At 41.9% G+C, this 20,635-nt stretch overlaps 1 protein-coding gene across 3 annotated transcripts in view; it reads left to right on the top strand.

Annotated features, from left to right (window-relative positions):
• dusp16 (dual specificity phosphatase 16) overlaps positions 1 to 20,635 on the top strand; it is a 128,278-nt gene that overhangs the window by 90,667 nt on the left and 16,976 nt on the right. For all 3 annotated transcript variants that reach the window (XM_048548543.2, XM_048548539.2, XM_048548540.2), the window contains 2 exons: positions 19,607 to 19,770; positions 20,089 to 20,248. In XM_048548543.2, the coding sequence (XP_048404500.2) occupies positions 19,607 to 19,770; positions 20,089 to 20,248 (324 nt within the window). The remainder of the gene's footprint in view (positions 1 to 19,606; positions 19,771 to 20,088; positions 20,249 to 20,635) is intronic.

Here is a 20,635-nt window from a genome sequence, read left to right as displayed (position 1 = left end):
TCAGGAAACCGTCCATGCTGCCTTCCGGGTGGCATCCCCCCGTCGGGGGTACGGAGGCAGGAGAGTCCGGCTCTGGGTCAGGCGGGGACGCGCTGTTGCCTCCTTCCCGCCTGGAAGTTCCGGGGGGTCCTCCAGTGCCCCAGCAGCACGTGACTGGGTGTCAGAGGGAGCCTGAGGACGCCTTCCGTCACCTGGAAGCTTGGTGCTGCTTTCCTTCTCCCTTGAGATCTTTAGCTTCTGCTTCGGGCGGGCCCTTTCCAAATCTCCCTCATGAGAGGAGCTCTTATAGCCCCCCTGTAGCTGCCTCTTCCCGCCTGATGATTGCGGTTCCTGGGCCTGCCGACGCACTTTCCGGACCGTCGTCCACTCCCCTGGGTCACCTGTCGCTGCCTCCATCGACTCCGGGTTGTCGGGGGGGTGCAGAGCCTGCAGGGGCGCTTTGTTGGCCTCGGGTCCATCCTGTGGGGCTGGGCCCTCCTGCACGACCAGGCCCTCCTTCCAGGGCCCTGGTGCCTTCCTCTGCTCTGGGGGGGGCTGGCCCCACATCGCCCCTGCTGGCGACCTGGGCGTAGGTGGTCCCCCGCCGCGGGCATGCCCTATAGAGGTGGCCCGCTTCCCCGCAAAGGTTGCAGCTTTTTTCTTGTGGGCAATGCTTTGCAAGGTGTCCTTCCTCCCTGCAGATGGTAGCTTTGCAGTCGGCCGCCACATGACCTGACCTACCACAGGCATGGCAGACTTTAGGTTGCCCTGCGTAGGTCAGGTAGCCCTTGCTCCCGCCGATCGCAAAGCTGGACGGTGGGTGTACGATGTTCCCGTCTGCGCCCATCCTCAGCGTCACCTTGACCTGCCTCTTACTGGTCCAGATGCCAAAGGGGGTCCATGATGTCAGTTAGGTCCCCTTCCACCTTCACGTACCTTCCAAGGAAGGTCAGGACATCAGCTGCTGGCACATGTGGGCTGTACATGTGTACAGTCACCATACGGCTCCTCTGCGCTGGCATCACGAACAGTGGGACAGTGGTCAATACAGAGAGGGGGCCCTCACCTCCTTTCTCCTTGAAAACCTCCAGGAAGTGCTCGCAAAGCTTGGCACTCCTGAAGATCACATCGTAAAAACCTCCTCCAGGGAAATCCTGCAGGCAGTAAATGTCCACAGCAGTGAACCCACAACAGTCCAACAGGACCCACTTCACGAAGAAGGTGCGGTCCACAGGTGCACCTTCATCCACCTTCTTCACGGAAACACGGATGGTGTTCCGGACCCCCTGACCTGGGGCACGAGCACTTGCCGCAGCCATCGTTGCAGGCTGGCTGCTCCCCGGAACCAGCGTTAGGCGGAAGCCAGCATTAAGATCCACCAGTTGCAAGGGTGCACAGCCAACCCGACGTCTTCCTTCCACCTTCAACACAGCGCTCTCCTCCTCTCGGCCCACAAGAGAGTGGGTCTTTATTTTGTTCCAGATGTAAGCTGGTTCACTGAGCTGGAAGGTTTGTTCCCAGATAATCAGTCACCATTCTAGGTAACATCAACAGTGAGCCTCCTAACGAAGTGCTGGTGTTATGTCCCGCTCTCTCTTTATCTGTTTGGGTTCCCTTGGGTTGGTGATGTCATTTCCTGTGTTGGTGATGTCATTTCCTGTTCTTTTTCTGAGGAGGGTAGATTGGCTCCAAGTCAGTGTGTTGATGGAATTCCGGTTGGAATGCCATGCTTCTAGGAATTCTCGTCGTGTCTCTGTTTGGCTTGTCCTAGGATGGGTGTGTTGCCCCAATCAAAGTGGTGTCCTTCCTCATCTGTATGTAAGGATACGAGTGATAGTGGGTCATGTCGTTTTGTGGCTAGTTGATGTTCATGTATCCTGGTGGCTAGCTTTCTGTCAGTTTGTCCAATGTAGTGTTTGTCACAGTTCTTCCAAGGTATTTTGTAGATGACGTTCGTTTTGCTTGTTGCCTGTATAGGGTCTTTTAAATTCATTAGCTGCTGTTTTAGTGTGTTGGTGGGCTACCATGATGCCAAGAGGTCCGAGTAGTCTGGCAGTCATTTCGGAAATGTCTTTGATGTAGGGGAGAGTGGTTATGGTTTCTGGGCCCGTTTTGTCTGTTTGTTTGGGTTTGTTGCTGAGAAATCGGCGGACTGTGTTCATAGGGTACCCATTCTTTCTGAATACGCTGTATAGGTGATTTTCTTCTGCTCTCCGTAGTTCCTCTGTGCTGCAGTGTGTGGTGGCTCGTTGCAATAATGTTCTAATGCAGCTTCGTTTGTGGGTGTTGGGATGGTTGCTCCTGTAGTTCAGTATTTGGTCCGTATGTGTTGTTTTCCTGTAGACGCTGGTTTGAAGTTCCCCATTGACTGTTCGCTCTACTGTGATATCTAGGAATGGCAGTTTGTTGTTGTTTTCCTCCTCTTTTGTGAATGTTATGCCAGTAAAGGGTATTATTGATGGTCTTGAAGGTTTCCTCTAATTTGTATTGTTTAGTGATGACAAAGGTGTCATCCACGTAGCAGACCCAAAGTTTGGTTTGGATGATTGGCAGAGCTGTTTGTTCGAGTCTCTGCATTACTGCCTCTGCTAAGAACCCTGATATCGGAGATCCCATGGGTGTTCCGTCGGTTTGTCTGTAGGTTTTGTTATTGAAAGTGAAGTGGGTGGTGAGGCATAGGTCCACTAGCTTGATGATGTTGTCCTTGCTGATGAGGTTGCTGGTGTCTGGTGTATGTGTCTTCGGTTCTTCTAATAGTGTAGTCAGTGTTCCTTTGGCCAGTTTGATGTTGATGGATGTGAACAGGGCAGTTACGTCAAAGGAGACCATTATTTCATCCTCTTCTATCTTGGTGTCTTTGGTGTTCAGGAATTCTTGGGTGGAGCGAATGGAGTGGTGGGAGTCTTCTACTAGGTGTTTTAGTCTTTGGTGTAGTTCCTTGGCTAATCTGTAGGTAGGTGTTGCAGGTGGCAATACTGTGGGTCTGAGGGGGTCTCCTGGTTTGTGAATTTTTGGTAGTCCATAGAAGCGTGGTGTGTTGGATCCATCTGGTTTCATTTTTTGCAAGTGTCTCTTGTTTAAGTCTCCAGATTTTTGAAGTAATTAAACAATTTTAATTAAAACAGCGTATTCAAAAAGAATGGGTACCCTATGAACATAGTCCGCTGATTTCTCAGCAACAAACCCAAACAAACAGACAAAACGGGCCCAGAAACCATAACCACTCTCCCTTACATCAAAGACATTTCCGAAATGACTGCCAGACTACTCGGACCTCTTGGCATCATGGTAGCCCACCAACACACTAAAACAGCAGCTAATGAACTTAAAAGACCCTATACAGACAACAAGCAAAACAAACGTTATCTACAAAATACCTTGGAAGAACTGTGACAAACACTACATTGGACAAACTGGCAGAAAGCTAGCCACCAGGATACATGAACATCAACTAGCCACAAAATGACATGACCCACTATCACCGTATCCCTACATACAGATGAGGAAGGACAACACATCCATTCTAGGACAAGCCAAACAGAGACACGCACGAGAATTCCTAGAAGCATGGCATTCCAACCGGAACTCCATCAGCAAACACATTGATTTGGAGCCAATCTACCATCCTCTGAGAAAAAGAACAGGAAATGACATCACCAACCCAAGGAAACCTAAACAGATAAATAGAGAGCGGGACATAACACCAGCGCTTCGTCGGAGGCCCACTGATGATGTTACCTAGAATGGTGATGAAATGTCTGAAAACTAACCTTCCAGCTCAGCGAGCAAACTCACATCCAGAACCTCAACCTGAGCTACAAATCTTCTCAAAACTCGCTAGCACGTTCTCTATTTAATTTTAGATTTTCAGCGTCTGCAGTATTTTGCTTTTAGTTGGCTGCTTAACTGGGAGCCAGGACATGTCAGTGAGACTGGGACTTAGAGTGATTAGGGTATGGGCACACAACCTCAGTTTTATGGGAAAGTAGAACTTGCAAGAACAGCAAGGAGTACGTTTAAATAGTCAAGTCTAGAAGTAATGGAGGCATGAGTGAGGATCTCTCGCAGATGGGATGGGGTCATCTAAATGATGGGGCAGATGTGCAATCAGAAAGTATTTTGGAGTAAAATATGGTACTGAGTTTGCAAACAGTCTGGTTTAGCCTTAGTCGTCTGTCTGGGCAAGGAGTGAGGTTTGAGATAAAAGTTGAAAATAAAGGCCTCAGTTTTGTCAATGTTTAAACCACAAGACATAGGAGCAAAAATAGGTCATTCAGTTGGCTTATGGCTGATCTCATAATCCACAACTCTACTTTCCTGCGTTCCCCTATATCCCTGGATTCCCTTACAAAAATCTGTCTATCTTAGCCTTGAAAATATTTAATGAGCCATTCACAACAAGTAAAACAAAAGTCCATAGATTCACTGACCTCTGAGAAAGGAAAAAAAATCCCCTTCATCTCTGTATTAAATAGGTATAATCTCAGAATAATGAATTGCTGATCATCCTGGATGTCACCTGTAAAGCAAAGGCACTGCTCAGCATCTACTCTGTCAAACCCCATAAGAATCTTACTGGAGTTGTGAAGAATGAGAGGTGACCTTGTGATTCACATGAGTATGGATCCAACATAGTTGATCTTTACTTTTATGAAAGTCCTGCCATAACTGGAATCAACTGAGTGATTCTGTAGACTGCCTCCAATGATAGTATATCTTTATGGAGTTCAAGAGACCAAAACTTGTTGCAGTATTCCAGCTGTGGTCTTGTATAGTTTTAGTAAGATCTCCCCATTTTTATACTCCGTTCCCTTTTGAATTTAAGGCCAGCAGCCCATTTGCCTTCCCTGTTATTCACTGAACTTCGCTAATGTTTTTGTGATTCAGGCAAAAAGCCACCCAAATCTCTCTGTGCTGCAGATTTCTGCAGTCCTTCTCGATTTTTAGATAATATTAAACTCTTCTATTTTTCCTGCCAAAGTGCAGAAACTGACATTTACTAATATTACATTCCATCTGCCAGGTTTTTGCCCACTTGCTCAACCTGTCCATATCTCTCTGCAGACTCTGTCATCCTCACTACTTCTCTTCCCACCTATTTTTACATCACCTGCAAGCTTGGCTATAATACATTCATTTCAGTCATCTAAGTCATAAATACGTATTTTAAATAATTGTGGACCCAGCACTAAGTCCTCTGTTGCAGGTTTCCAGCTCTGAAAATGTTCCCTTTATCTCAACTCTCTGCCTTCTATTAGTTACCCAATCCTTTACCCATGCTAATATACTATCTCCAACACCATGAGTTCTTTTGTGTGGTACCTTATTGAGCACATCTGGAAAATATAAATTTTATAGTACATCTATGGTTCCTCTTTATCTTTCCTGCTTATTACTACCTCAGAGAACACTCAAACAATTTTGTCACGGCATGATTTCCACTTCAAGAAGCCCAGCTGATTCTGCATGATTTTGTTATATATTTTTAAATACTTTTTGATTATAGCCTTTGTAGTATATTCTAGCATTTTCCTAATGACAGATGTCACTGGCCTGCAAATACCTGTTTATTGTCTCCCTCACATTTTTGAATAAGGGTGTTACGTAATGTTTAGGTGTGAAAAAAGTTCTGCCTATCCAGGACTGGTTGTTGGATACGGGAGGGGTTGAAAGAGGTGTTGGTGAGATTGATGGTCATCCAGTTCTGTGTACGTGGGAATCGTGTTTATTTGGATGGTGCCATAGAGAAGCATTGTGTGGATGAGAAAGAGCAGACTGGATAGATCCTTGGGGGAACACCAGAGATAACAAGGTGTGAAAGAGGTGGTAGTCAGCCATTGCTGGCAATTATCTGGCTGTGGCTGTGTAGTCAAGAATAGAAGCAGCTTCTTGAAGTTTGACCTAGCTGAATGATGGTGGCAAAATGTTGGCGGAGTGGTCAACTTATCAAAGGCTTTGGACAAGTCAAATAGGTTGGAGAGGGATAGTTTGATCTAATTGGAAATAACATTTGGAGAAGAATTGACACTTTTGTAAAATTTCTATATTTAAATTTTGCTAACAGTGGATCTTCCTGTATATTACGCTTGGTTGTGTGCAGGTGGTGGACATTAACTAGAGTTTTAGTTGAGCATATAAAGAGATGCTTATTGAAATGTGGTTGTGTTAGGAAGTGAATGCTTGAAATGTTTATTTCTGTAACTAAGTTTTAAGTCTGAGTAAATATTAACTCTCGTTCATTGTCACCACAGGCTTTCTGTAAAGTAACAGTTCACAGTGAGCTGAATGATGTATAGGGAGGTGCACATTAGATGGTCAAATGTGAAACAATATATATTCTGTTTAAATAAAACATCAAAATTGGCCAAGCTAATCACTGTTCAGGACTGCTAGAGAGTAGAACTCCAACTTTGTTGAAAAAAATAATTCACAATCAGCTAACATTGTAGTTCCAGTGTTTCCCGTATATTTGAATTTATTGACATTGCTGCATTCAAAATCAAACAAAAAGAAACATGGAAAACTGCATTTCACTGTGATGATATCTGTGGTATGATGAACAGAAAATTTACACTAGATAGCATTTTTATAATGAATCTTCCTTGCAAAGATGTACAATTATGCTTTATAATCCTTTTGTAATAGTCAAGAGTGTTGATTTTATTGTGAATAAATGCAGCCATCTTCCTAATTTTTTTTGTCTCTAGGTGCAAAGCTAAAAAGAGAGCAAAATCCATTCTCGTGTCTGTATTGTTTACATTTCCTTGAGCCTGTGCTTGGTATGAGGTTGGGTGCCTTGAGACTGGAATCATGGGATAGATGGAATGCTGTTAGTTAAAGAATCTGGAGAAATGTAGCAACAGATATGATGGCAGTTGGGTTACCAGGAGGGAAGGTTACGATGTTTGGAAGCCAAGTGACATATGATAGTTCTACTAGGGCTTGTAGAGGAGTGTTAAGATAAGGTAGCAAGGGGTTGGAGGATCTGCAACTGCATTTGAAGTATTGGGAGAGAGGTGGTGGGATGGACATAGGCTGTGTAAATACTGTTACCATGATGAGTTATTGTGGGTTATCATTAGGGTGGAAACTCTCCCTGGGAATCTTTAGAGGATGAGTGTAATGGGATCTGGATAAGAGGAGAGCGACAGGGAAATGATGTTTTAATATGTCTGCTCAGCAAGGATCGGGAACAATGTGGGAGCTCAGGAAGCTCAGTAAGGAGAATGGGAACAGGCTAAAAGCGAGCTAATTAGCTTGAAAATTCTACCATAATCTTAGTTCAGAGTCACTAACATGCTTTTAGAGAAACTCACTTTTAGTTTGTGGAGGAACTTAAATGTGTATATACCTAAACCTTGCTGTAAAGAAAGCACCCTCTTATGTATTGATTTGATAGAAGAGAACGCTAGCCAACTAAATGATTTTTTAAAAATTATCAATTATCCATATCTTGCTGTTACTTTCGCAGAAACATTGCATTGTGTAAGGGTGTAAAGTATTATTAAAAACATTTTTAGAAATATATTTCGTGGCTGCATAATTCAGAAATGTATAAGGTTGAAGGGCTAAGCTTACCAAAAGTGAGTTTGAAGCACAAACTTTGACCTGTAGCTATGACCCCTGTTATCATCACAGAAATGCCAGTTTGAGTATGTATAAGTACGCAGTTCCCCATTGTGATTTCCTAGTGGCTAGAGATTTTTACTAAAACATTACAAATCTGGATATACAGTTCTATTATTCTGATATACTGGAACTGTTGTTAAGTGACTAACTTAGTGCATAATTTAGACTTGTAAATGTATAAAAGCATGTTCAAACAGATATAAAGAAGTGGTGACGCTTTGCTGAATTGAGTTGAATAATTCCTTTCTCGGAATTCACGGTAGCAATAGACTTACTCCCTATTTTCTCTGTCCTCTTCATTTTCTTAGTTTTTTACAATAATTGTATTACATAAAATGCTCCACCTACATAAATACATTGTTATAGCGCCAGAATAAATGCTTTGTCTTTGGGACAACTGCTGTTCATACAGACAATCCTTCTGGGCTTTGTGTAAGTCATCTAATAACTCGGAGGTGTGTAGATGTTTTGTTTGCAATTCTGTTTTCCCCTTTTTCTGATCACTAGATTGTGACTCATGCTGCAGTATAATTCCAAAGCTACCTCAGATGCTCTGCCAGCTTGGTTAAGTGAGTATTAGTTATACATGGTCTTAAAACTAGATGTTTGGAGACTAGGGGTGAAATACTCCCAGCTCCAATGAGAAATTTGAAAAATCGTTTGAGATGCCCAGCAGAGAACTGCCCAGCAGAGAACTTCTCAGCTTGAAGAACAAAAAGCCCCATTTTCCAACCAAGTGTTCTATGGCGAATGAGGTCTTGTCAGTGAGCAGTGAGAGACCTATTTACATATATTAGCACATATTAACATACTGCAATTAGTTAATCTTGCCTCATTTACACAGTTTCCCAATCTCCCACATGCCAGATAGAAATGAGATGACAGCAGTTCCTACATGAAAGTTAGTATGGTTACCTGGTAACTTCAGCTCACCACTTGCTTCTCCACACCTCAATTCTGAACACAGGCATCTCAGGGCAACATGTCTTCACTGCACCATGGGCCTTGTGCCAGTTTCATCATCTGCAGTCCACTTACAGTACAGCTTTGTACTTCAGTGCTGCACACCTTTCACTGGAACAATGCTGCAGAAACAGGCAGCCACCTCCTGTTTTGTACCTGAGTGCACTCTCACACTCTCACTCTCTCTATTCTCACTCTCATTTTATGCATGCTCCATGTTCGCAGCATCCATGCCTTGTTTGGGCTTGTCTTTTATGCTTTGCACCTTATGGTACTTTTTCTTGACTTTCTTTTTAGAATAGATACAAAGCCAGGCAGTTTGTCTTGGTTGTCAACAGTGATCAATTAAGAAGACAGTCCAGCTTCTGTGTAGAAACATACAGTGTCAATCTCTCATCTATAGCATGTGCCAGCAGAGTAACTGGCAAACGCACTCCAGGTGGATCAGCCAAGTGGCCATGTCTCAAAGTCGAAGGTGCTTCATAGTCTTCAGTCAAACCAAGGGATTTGCTGTCAGTGGGAGGGTCCCAGAGCATTATTGGTGGATAAGTTTTGTTGGCGAAGGTGGGGAAATCAGTTCTTGGGATTGAGTCAGCAACTTGGGACACAGAGAGAACAAGAACAGTGAAGTGAAGAGCAGGAATGTAAATGTTTTAGTCTCCCATAATATACGTGCAACGTGAATGCACTTCCTCAGCGGAATGAGTTGCTGTTCCTGCAACCTTCGGGTGGCATCATTGTGGCACCGCAGGAGGCCCATGATGGACGTGTCATCTAAAGAATGGGAGGGGGAGTGGAAATGGTTTGCGACTGGGAGGTGCAGTTATTTATTGCGAACTGAGCGGAGGTGTTCTGCAAAGCAGTCCCCAAGCCTCCGCTTGGTTTCCCCAATGTAGAGGAAGCCACACCGAGTACAGTGGAAATGCTACACTTGCCCCCACACCACCTCCCTCACCCCTATCCCAGGCCCCAAGATTCACCTGCACATCTGCCAATGTGGTATTCTGCGTCCACGACTCATATTCCGCTTGGGAACCCTGCAGCCCAATGGTATCAATGTGGACTTCACCAGCTTCAAAATCTCCCCTTCCCCCACCGCATCCCAAAACCAGCCCAGTTCGTCCCCTCCCCCCACTGCACCACACAACCAGCCCAGCTCTTCTCCTCCACCCATGCATCCCAAAACCAGTCCAGCTTGTCTCTGCCTCCCTAACCTGTTCTTCCTCTCACCCATCCCTTCCTCCCACCGCAAGCCGCACCTCCATCTCCCACCTACTAACCTCATCCCACCTCCTTGACCTGTCCGTCTTCCCTGGACTGACCTATCCCCTCCCTACCTCCCCACCTATACTCTCCTCTCCACCTATCTTCTTTTCTCTCCATCTTCAGTCCGCCTCCCCCTCTCTCCCTATTTATTCCAGTTCCCTCCCCCCATCCCCCTCTCTGATGAAGGGTCTGGGCCCGAAACGTCAGCTTTTGTGCTCCTGAGATGCTGCTTGGCCTGCTGTGTTCATCCAGCCTCACATTTTATTATCTTGGATTCTCCAGCATCTGCAGTCCCCATTATCACTAAATATCTGCTAACTCAGGTTCTACATGTAGAAATGGTCACAGATGGTACAATAGGGACTGTGGCATATTGGTTATACTACATCTAGAGCTGTGTTCAAATTTCACCTTGGAAGCTGGAGAATTTAAATTCAATGAAACAAATAGTGGAACAGTGGTGATTATGGTGCAACCAGACTCATTTACTCCATTAGTTTCCTTCAGGGCAGGCAATCTGCCAGCCTTGCTCATTCTGGTCTGTGTGCGACTTCACACTCCGAATTATAATTCATTCTTAATTGCCCACTGAAATGGCCAAGTGAACTGTTGTCTCGTATTCAAGGAAGAGATGACCAGCACGCTCATGAGGGCAATTGCCAGCAAAGTCTGAGTTAAGTTTTTAAAACTTATTAGCCTTCAAGATCAATTGTTGAATATGTAAATTGGCCCCTGCTTGGCTTTACTGTGCCAAATATGACAGGTTATCTGAAGTCATGGGGTTCTTTATTGATTAGATTTTAAAATATTGTTCAGTTGTGTTTTAGGTATATTTTGCATATACAATTTAACATTTAGACTGTGATCACTGCCCTCAAGACATTATATATTGTAGATTTCAAACCAGAAAATCTGGCAAGTGAAGATGAAGTAACCTTTTGCTTTTATGGAAAAACTTTTTCATGACTCTTGTCCAAGAATAATTATTATTTTTGGGGCCTGAGATCTCTAGTGTATGATTATCACCAATTCTCTTCTTTCTGTAACTACAGATTTCAGAAATGGAGTGACCAGAAACCAGTGCTTTCAAAGATGTTAGACTGAGACTAATGTATGGCACAATGTTTCCAAAGATTTTGTTTCTTTTTACCACCTGAAACCCAGATTTGAATCCATTCCAAATGCATGGAATAAAGATCTCGCTCTCTGATGTTTTTTTCAAAATGTTCTGAGTTTGTAAATTTGATCTTCTTCCCAATGAGTCCTGTAAATAGTCTTTTATGATCATTTGAAGTTTGTTATGGTGAGTGAAAACTTGAACAAAATGTTTCTCTTTTCAACGAAAACTGTAGTGAATAAAGAAATAGCAGAGACATTAAAAATATTAATGGGATTTCAAGTTGATTAATCTCCTGGACTTGATGGGTTGCATCCTAGATCTTTTTAAAGATGATTACTACAGAGGTAATAGTGCATTGGTCTTCCAGAATTCCCTAAATTCCAGATCAGTTGTAATGGATTAGAAAGGAGAAAATGTAATTTTGTTATTCAAAGAAGAAGGGAGAGAGAGAACTGCCAACTATAGACCAGTTAACCTGAAATCAAGAGCAGGAGAAATGCTAGGATCTGTTTTTGGTATGTGGTAACTAAGCACGTGGATCATCTTAAAAAGGTCAGATAGTCAACGCTGAACTGTAAAGGAAAATCCATGTCTGACAAATCTGTTAGTGAATTTTGAGATTTTAAACTAGAAGGTAGATTTAGAGATTCGGTGTACTTATTTTCAAAAGGTGTTCTGTAAGTTTATTGTACAGAATTACAGCTCATGGGATTTGGAGTTAATATATTAAGCATGGTTTGTGAGTCAGTTAATGGGAAGAAAAGAGAAAGTAGGAATGAATTGGTCATTTTTGGGTTGGCAAGCTGTACTAATGAGATTTCCAGGATCAGTGTTTAGGACCTAACAACTTACAATGTATTTCAATAACTTGAATGAGAAGACTAAATCTAACGTGTCCATGTTTGCTGCTAACATAATTGTTGGTGATAATGTAAAATGAAGACAACATGATCTGCAAAGGGATGCAGGCAGATTAGGAGATTTGGCAAGAAGATGGCAAATGGAATATGGGAAATGTCAGGCTACTTACTTTGGAAAGAAACAAAAATATTTTAAATAGTTGGTGACTGGTTAATGCTGGTATCCTGAGGGGACATGGTTATACTTTATATAATAACACAGGCAAAGTCAATATGAAGGCACAATAAGCATTATAAACGAAATAGTTTGTCAACGTTTATTCCACTCTATAATCTAAAAGAAGCTATACCGCAATTGTATAGCGCTTTGGCAAGATTAACTTGGAGTATTGTGTATTATTTCAAGTCCTTACCTAAGAAAGGAAATCCTTACCTCGGTGGGAAGGCAACAAAAATTCATTGCTTTGACTTTTGGAAAAATCTTGTCAATGAAGGGAGTCTATGTAGGTTTGGTCTGTTTTCCCCAATGTACAACATGATGAGAAGCCTTTTCAGTGAAGCATCTAAAATTCTTAGGGGCTGTTGAAGGGATAAACCTGGGAGGATGTTTCCCTAACTTAACAGTCCAGAATTAGGGGTTTAGTTTGATTTTCATTTATTGTTGTGACATATACCCAAATACAGTGAAAAGTTTTTTGTTTTATGAGCAGTACGGGCAGATCATAGCATATAAGGACATACAGATCATATGGTGTTCAGATGATCGAAATATACAAGGGTGTGGCTGCACAGGAGGTGCACAATAACAAGATCAATGTTAGAAATAGTAGGAACTGCCAATGCTGAAGAATCTGAGGTAACAAGGTAGAGAGCTGGATGAACACAGCAGGCGAAGCAGCGTCAGAGGAGCGGGAAAGCTGACGTTTTGGGTCTGGACCCTCCTTCAGAAAAAAGATCAACATTAGATTTGAAATTAGAGAGGTCTATTCATTAGTCTAATAACAGCAGGGAAGAAGCTGTTCTTGAACTGTTGGTTCACGTGTTTTAAGCTTCTGTCTCTTCTGTCTGACACAAGAGGTTGGAAGAGAGTACTATCAGGGCTTGAATAATGTTGGCAGCCTTTCCACGGCAATGAGAAATGTAGATGGAATCCATGTATGGGAGATAATAAAATGTGAGGCTGGATGAACACAGCAGGCCAAGCAGCATCTCAGGAGCACAAAAGCTGACGTTTCGGGCCTAGACCCTTCATCAGAGAGGGGGATGGGGGGAGGGAACTGGAATAAATAGGGAGAGAGGGGGAGGCGGACCGAAGATGGAGAGTAAAGAAGATAGGTGGAGAGAGTGTAGGTGGGGAGGTAGGGAGGGGATAGGTCAGTCCAGGGAAGACGGACAGGTCAAGGAGGTGGGATGAGGTTAGTAGGTAGCTGGGGGTGCGGCTTGGGGTGGGAGGAAGGGATGGGTGAGAGGAAGAACCGGTTAGGGAGGCAGAGACAGGTTGGACTGGTTTTGGGATGCAGTGGGTGGGGGGGAAGAGCTGGGCTGGTTGTGTGGTGCAGTGGGGGGAGGGGATGAACTGGGCTGGTTCAGGGATGCAGTGGGGGAAGGGGAGATTTTGAAACTGGTGAAGTCCACATTGATACCATTGGGCTGCAGGGTTCCCAGGCGGAATATGAGTTGCTGTTCCTGCAACCTTCGGGTGGCATCATTGTGGCAGTGCAGGAGGCCCATGATGGACATGTCATATAGGAGGGGGAGTGGAAATGGTTTGCGACTGGGAGGTGCAGTTGTTTGTTGCGAACTGAGCGGAGGTGTTCTGCAAAGCGGTCCCCAAGCCTCCGCTTGGTTTCCCCAATGTAGAGGAAGCCGCACCGGGTACAGTGGATGCAGTATACCACATTGGCAGATGTGCAGGTGAACCTCTGCTTAATGTGGAATGTCATCTTGGGGCCTGGGATGGGGGTGAGGGAGGAGGTGTGGGGACAAGTGTAGCATTTCCTGCGGTTGCAGGGGAAGGTGCCGGGTGTGGTGGGGTTGGAGGGCAGTGTGGAGCGAACAAGGGAGTCACGGAGAGAGTGGTCTCTCCGGAAAGCACCCGCATGGGCCCCAGCTATGCCTGCTTTTGAATAGTAAAATGAGCTCAGAGAGCTAAATGGTCTATTCCTTTTCAAGCTGCTTGTACCCTTCTGTTTTTAACTGGCCTAACATGGCAGTTGCAAGAAAAGGACAAAAAACTGAGTATCTCCAACAAATGATTTATCACTCCCACCTTCATCTTCTTGACACTCGTCATGCCAATAACTTAATGCTCTTCTGGATGAGTGCAGCATCAAAAATGCTTGACATTCAATACCATATAGAATAGAATACTCCATTTGGTTGCTCCTACTAAATTGCTGAAGAGACATAATTCATACATTAATGACTCTGTATAAATGCAAGCAGTTTCAGTGAAGAGGAATTGTTGAATGAAGGGAATATAGTGAAGGAGCTAAATAGAATTTACTGGCTTCCTGCTCCACCTATTAAGAATTTTAGGAGAACAGTCTTAGTGCAATGCTTCTAAAATATGAAATCTTAAAATAGGCTTAGCCTTGATTTTTCATGGATCTGAAATGTTGCCAGTTCCATGAAATTTGGGCCCATTTTGATTAATGCACGTAACCAATAAAGGGTGGACCACGTGCTGACTGTGCTTTTAATATAAAAATGTTTTTACTTATTAACAGATAATTACAAACTGCTCCAAAATGCATTAGCTCCAATTTGAAGTAGTTTGATTAGCATTACACTAACCACTTTTTCAGTCTGTGACGCATGCTGTTTTGTTATTACTTCTGTTAAATGCAAATGAACATCTGTTCTTGCAATTATGGGTGCCAGAAATCTGCGTAATAGTCCAGAGCATGAAAGTGAAGATACCTATAAGGGAACAAAATTTGAAACTCTTACATTAAAATAAGTGAATCATGTTGGAATGTGTGAATTATTTTGGGGAAAATGAGTGAGTTGAAACTTTACAGGTACAAAATTAAAGGTTTTGTTTTAAAAAATGCAGGTCATGACTAAAATAACATGAACAATTTGCATTATCCATGTGTCATGCTCAGTAAAGAGCCACATTCGTAATTCTGAAGATAAAAACTTCATTCACTGTGACTATCAAAAGTGGATAATTACTGCTTAAATGGCCACTGAGAATCCACTGCCTACTGTTTGATTTCTACAAAAAAAAATCAGCTTCTGTCTGAAGCTGTTTCTAGAAAGTTCACAAAATGTAAATGATACCTAAAATTCAATAACCTGCCTGTCTGATGTGCCTTTATCTCTAAGATCAGCATTCCACAAAGACAAGTGTGAATATCCACAATTGTGTAGCACTGGCTTCTAACATCTAATTGTGTGGACAGTGGAAGCACTGATCTTACAGTCACATTATCGAAACTGACTTTAGACCTATTTGCCTACTGCAAGGATCAGACAGGAATGAGTCACTCTGGGAACCTACAGGACAAAGAGAGACTATTGCTCCAGTCAGTAGAAGAGAACCTTGCCTGACACCAATCCAGCTCAGACAGTATGAGGGCAATAAATTCACTTTTACCTGCAAAGATTTGTCAACCATAGCTTCATCCAGAGATTGAGATTTCCAACTTGCATTCATCTTCAGAGAACTATGAGAGGCAGCCCGTCAGACCTATTCTATGTACACCTTAAAAGACTCCATCTGAGTGTGATTTGCTTCTTGTATTCTGTTAATAAACTAGTGGTATGCTTTGTCCTCTGGAATCCATCCTTCTACATGTGTATGTGAGTTTTTGATTATACTTGCATATTGGGGTTTTGTGTGAATAAAGAGTTGTTGTTGCATACAACTAATGAGAAAGAGGAAAACATATCCCATAATTTCTCTACCTGTCCATAATACATGGCAGGGATGACAGAATTATTGAATTGTGATATCAAAATAACACCAGAGAAAATGATGATGACTTTGAAAATGGACAAACTTAGTGTTTTTGGGAATTAGCTTCAAAGTGGTTTTGAAATCACAATGTATCCTGAACTGTGTTGTGACAGGTTTATGATGCACTGAAAATTATAACTTGAGATATTTTAGTCAAATGCTAGTGAGTGCTTACAGTTGATGGTTGCACTTGTAATTCTGGTTTAAAAAAAGTATGGTTCATTCGTTTGGTAAAGACTGCATAATTTTATTTTACTTTATTTTTGATAACTAAATTTAAAAAGACTTTTAAAATAAAGGACTGTGGAAGGAACTGCCATACTTTTAAATACAAGTTACTGGAACTTATTGTGAATTGTGCTGTGGGTTGTGTCTGGACTGCTGGTCTGTTCAAGTTGTGAGGGAGGAGAAGTAAATTGGCATGGCACAGGGTTGCATGTGTGGTGTTAGATTTGGTCAGCAGCAGAGTGCTGAATTGATCTGTGCAATTGTGAGCAGTTGTGGATGCCAGAAGCCATCAGCCTGATGATAACTCTGGTTCTTGGGCAGCTCTACAGCTTGTGTGTGAACAATTCAAAGGCAGAGGTCTCCAGACTGAAAGATACAGGGTGTGTGTCTACGTCTGCAGCAAAGTAACTCCAGCCTGGAGAGATAGCAAATGATGGGTAAGATTAATTGGCTATTAGCTGTTGCCTTTAACCAGTAACTCAAATTTTATAATTACATTACCAATTGCCCAGTACCTCCAGCAAAGAAGTGAAAGATTCCACTTGGAGAAAAGAAGTTCATGGGAAGCAAAGGAATATCTCATCAAATGCTGTGGACTAATGCTTTTAAATGATTTCCTCAGAATTATTTCCTCCACCCATAAGACCAATTTTTTTTCTATTAATTCTTGGAACATGGGTTGTATTTCATATTATTGTTAATCTGTGTCCAAAACCTGAGTCTGTCAGGCAGGTTAATTGGGCACTCTGCATACTTTAATCAAACTATTAACACTTATGGTGACTCTAGGAGCCGTGAGGCTCAAGAATCAGTGTACTTTTGCAATTGAGTCACAATGTATCACAAAATTTCTTCTCTCCAATCTTCATCTCCTGGGCTTGGTGATTAGTGGCAAATGATATCTCATTGTTCTTGATCTGTCTCTAGTCTTTGACATGACTGCATTCTCCTTCAGCATCTCACCCAGTTCCATTTAAGTCTACCTAATTATAACCAGTGTATTATTTACAATGGTTTCTCTTCCTGCTTCCCACGTTCCCCGCAGGTCTGTCGTTGAACATTTCAGCAATATCAGCTGAAGGCCCAGTCAGTTTTCACATGACACTGAACAAACCTAGATCTAATTGCCACCACCTCTTTTGACTCATTCTGTGTTGCTAAGTTAGCAAACAGCTTGACTGTCATCCAGTACTGAAATCATCTTCGGATTCCTCGGGCGCGAATGTGATTTTCAAGAAGGCCGTTCGGTAATAAGAACTATATTAATTGGTAGAAAGTTGAGAAATGTGTCCTGTCAAATTTGATTGCTTTCACTTTAGAATTTTTAAAGGATTGTAATGATAATCATGTACCACTATACAATTAGTGTATTTTGTGAAAGGTGAGCAACTGTTTATGGGATGTTGCAGCGAGTGCTAAACTCCTTTGTGTTACTGATCTTTTCAACAAGTGTAAAGCAAGATGGAAGTTCAGAAATTGGAAAAAATCTGTATTAACATAATTCTGTTCACATTCAGGATAGCGATTTAACGTAGAATTAGTACGTCTGAGGCTCTTACAAGACTTTTCACATGTCTGTGCCTTGTGCTGTTCAATAATCCAAGGTATCAGTTAAGCTTATTTTTATTTGCAATTGTGCTATACTGCCCTTAATTTCCGGATAACATTGTTTAGACCATGTAGTTTTACAGGGAGTGAGATTAACAGACATCAGGGTGGATGAAGGGATCACAATAGTGGACTTGAAATGAAAACAATCTTATGATCCTACTGTGGTAATTGGGACAGTTACCATTAACTGAATAATGTCATCCATGGGAAAGGTTGAGTACTGGTTGGGCCTAACAAATGATGATTTGTGCCTTAATACAGTGTGTATTGCGAATGGAGAGATGTTTGTGATATACCATTAATAAGTTTCACAAAACGTTGACAGCACCTTTGACAGCCAATGGCACACTTTGCTCTGTGTCAACAAATAGAAAGCTATAAACATCAGCAGCAACCTGTCTAATGAAGAACAGCCTCCTGCTGTACACATTCTCAAAGATATCCAATAAGTTCTGTTTAACTTTTGCACGAGGTTTACTCTTACTAACGCAAAACCCTCTTTCACCTATCTTCCAACAGACTTATCTACTTATCTGGGGTAATGAGGCGATAATTCCATCCAAAGCAATGAAACAAAAATAGAGCCTAGGGTAGTAAACTGCGAGATTTCACAAGACAAACAGTAAAACCCCATTGGGAATCCACTAAATAGAACCGCATACTGACCTCACTTTTAAATAGTCCTTTCCGTCTGTCTGCAGTTGTATTCGGTGGATTTGCCCCAGGGTGGGGCAGTTAAAATCATATTGACATCCTTCTGTATTAAAGGACCTCAGTTTGCATGAATTCAGGAATCTCTGACCACTATTAAATGGACAGTTAAATAGGCAGCCAGAATAATTACAAGAGGTTAAGGTGCAGTAAGGTCAAATCATTCATTTTATTGACTTATGAATTGCCACCTTTCCACAATATTATGCTTCTTTTTCAAGCAATAACTGAAAAAAAGTGAAATGGCATTCAGCACATGTATGAGATTTGACTGACATCAAGTCTTCGCGAAAGAACAGTGACTATATTCCAAATGTAAGCATTGGCTGTAAGGTACTTTTGAGATGTCTGGTGGTCATGAAAAATATGATATGAATTTAACTATTTTCTTTTTAAACAATAGTTATACACCAATCATCATTTTAAAGGTTGCGACCGTTAATTGTGCGTTTTTGCTTTAATCTCCTTGCCTTGTGCCATGAAATGAGTGAGCCATCAGATTCATTTTGGTATGACTTGCAGTGGTGGCCAGGAGCCTATGTGGAAGAAGGTAAAGAATAGCCAGAATAAAATGAGGATTGAGTCTGAGCCTAGAATACAAGACTCTCTTGGAATTATCATCTTTAATACAGGGAAATCAGCCAACAAATTTATTTCTTTTGCTTAAAAAGATAATTTATGCAGCCAGTAATTAGTTTTATCACTAAATTTCTCCAGTCAATACAGTGTGGAGCTGGAGGAACACAACAGGTCAGACAGTATCAGAGGAACAGGAGAGTCGACTCTCCTGCTCCTCTGCTGCTTGACAAGCCGTGTTCCACCAGCTCCACATTATATTGACTCTGACTCCGACTCCAGCATCTGCAGTTTTTGCTAAAACTAAATTGTTCCATGCACTTTGGCAACTATAATTGGGAGATTTGGGAACTAGAATTTAGTCCATCATCTACAATAGGCAGAAGGCGCTGCACGGGGTGAGTGAATAGAAGGTGGAAAAAAAACTCTAGTCTTTGTACTGTACACGGACTAGTTGTTGGGTTTGTTTTGGCGAACTTATTGAATAGCCGAAAAGAATAAAGCAGTATTAATCACTGAGCATGCTTGATACAGGTAATAAACAAAATAGAAGGGAGAGAAAGTACTGTTCCTTATCTCTTTGCGTTTTGTGTATTGTTTTGCAAAGAGTTGATCATTCCCTTTTGTCAGTTTTTAAATTGCTAGCGTTTTCAGTTGTACTCTGATCATTTTGTCTGTTTTTGATGTTTTCTATAGGTGGATTTGTTACATTTTCATCTAGCTTCTCAGGCCTCTGTGAAGGAAAACCTGCTCTAGTACCAACAAGCATTTCACAGCCATGCTTACCTGTCACCAACACTGGCCCAACTCGCATTCTTCCTCACCTTTACCTTGGTTGCCAACGAGATGTATTGAACAAGGTAATGAGTGTGGCTGCTAGTGTACACAAACCTTTGATTTTTATTAAGTAATTGACTTATTAAAGTGATGTTTTACCACTTGTGTATTTGTGCCATGAAATGTATCACAAAAAGGAAATAAATGGAGCAAGAATGATTCAAAGCACACCCATTTTTAGGAAGTTAAAATGGAGCTCAGTGTTTTGAAATAAGACAATACGGATCACAATTAGAATTAAACCAAGCAAAGCTCCAGTTTGAGATAGTCATATAATTTGAACTGCACTGAATAGCATTTAATAATATTTGTGTTTTTTTTCTGTTTTGCTTCAAATATAGGAGCTAATGCAACAGATTGATATCGGCTATGTACTCAATGCAAGTAACACGTGCCCAAAACCTGACTTTATCCCAGAGAGTCACTTTCTACGTGTTCCAGTCAATGACAGCTTTTGTGAGAAGATATTGCCTTGGCTTGACAAATCAGTAGAATTTATAGGTCAGTAGGAATATTTTTTTTTCCCCTTGTTTCTTAAATAAATTGTAATACATTCTTTGTGGTAATTTTCATCATGCCTTGTGACTCTTTGAGGCTTCCTGATTATTAATTGTCCTTAGCCGGAAAGGAGATGGACACGTGAGGAGAGCTTGGGGCATTTCCCTGTTGTGACAGCTCCCCTCCCCATGAAATGTTATTTTTTTCTATTTGACACAGCTTCATGAAACTGAGAGTACGACCTCTGAGAAATTGCAGATGTAAATCTACATTAGATCAAAGGAATGGAAATAGTAAAATCTGTTATTTTGACCTTTTAGCAAATGCATATTCAGGTTTTTTTTTCAGAAAAAAAAACACACTAGCTCACAAATTTAGAAGATGAAGTAG

Source organism: Stegostoma tigrinum, chromosome 18 (assembly GCF_030684315.1).
Source record: "Stegostoma tigrinum isolate sSteTig4 chromosome 18, sSteTig4.hap1, whole genome shotgun sequence".
NCBI lineage: Eukaryota > Metazoa > Chordata > Chondrichthyes > Orectolobiformes > Stegostomatidae > Stegostoma > Stegostoma tigrinum.
Note: the sequence above shows the minus strand (reverse complement) of the source record. Positions and strands in the feature narration are given on the sequence as shown.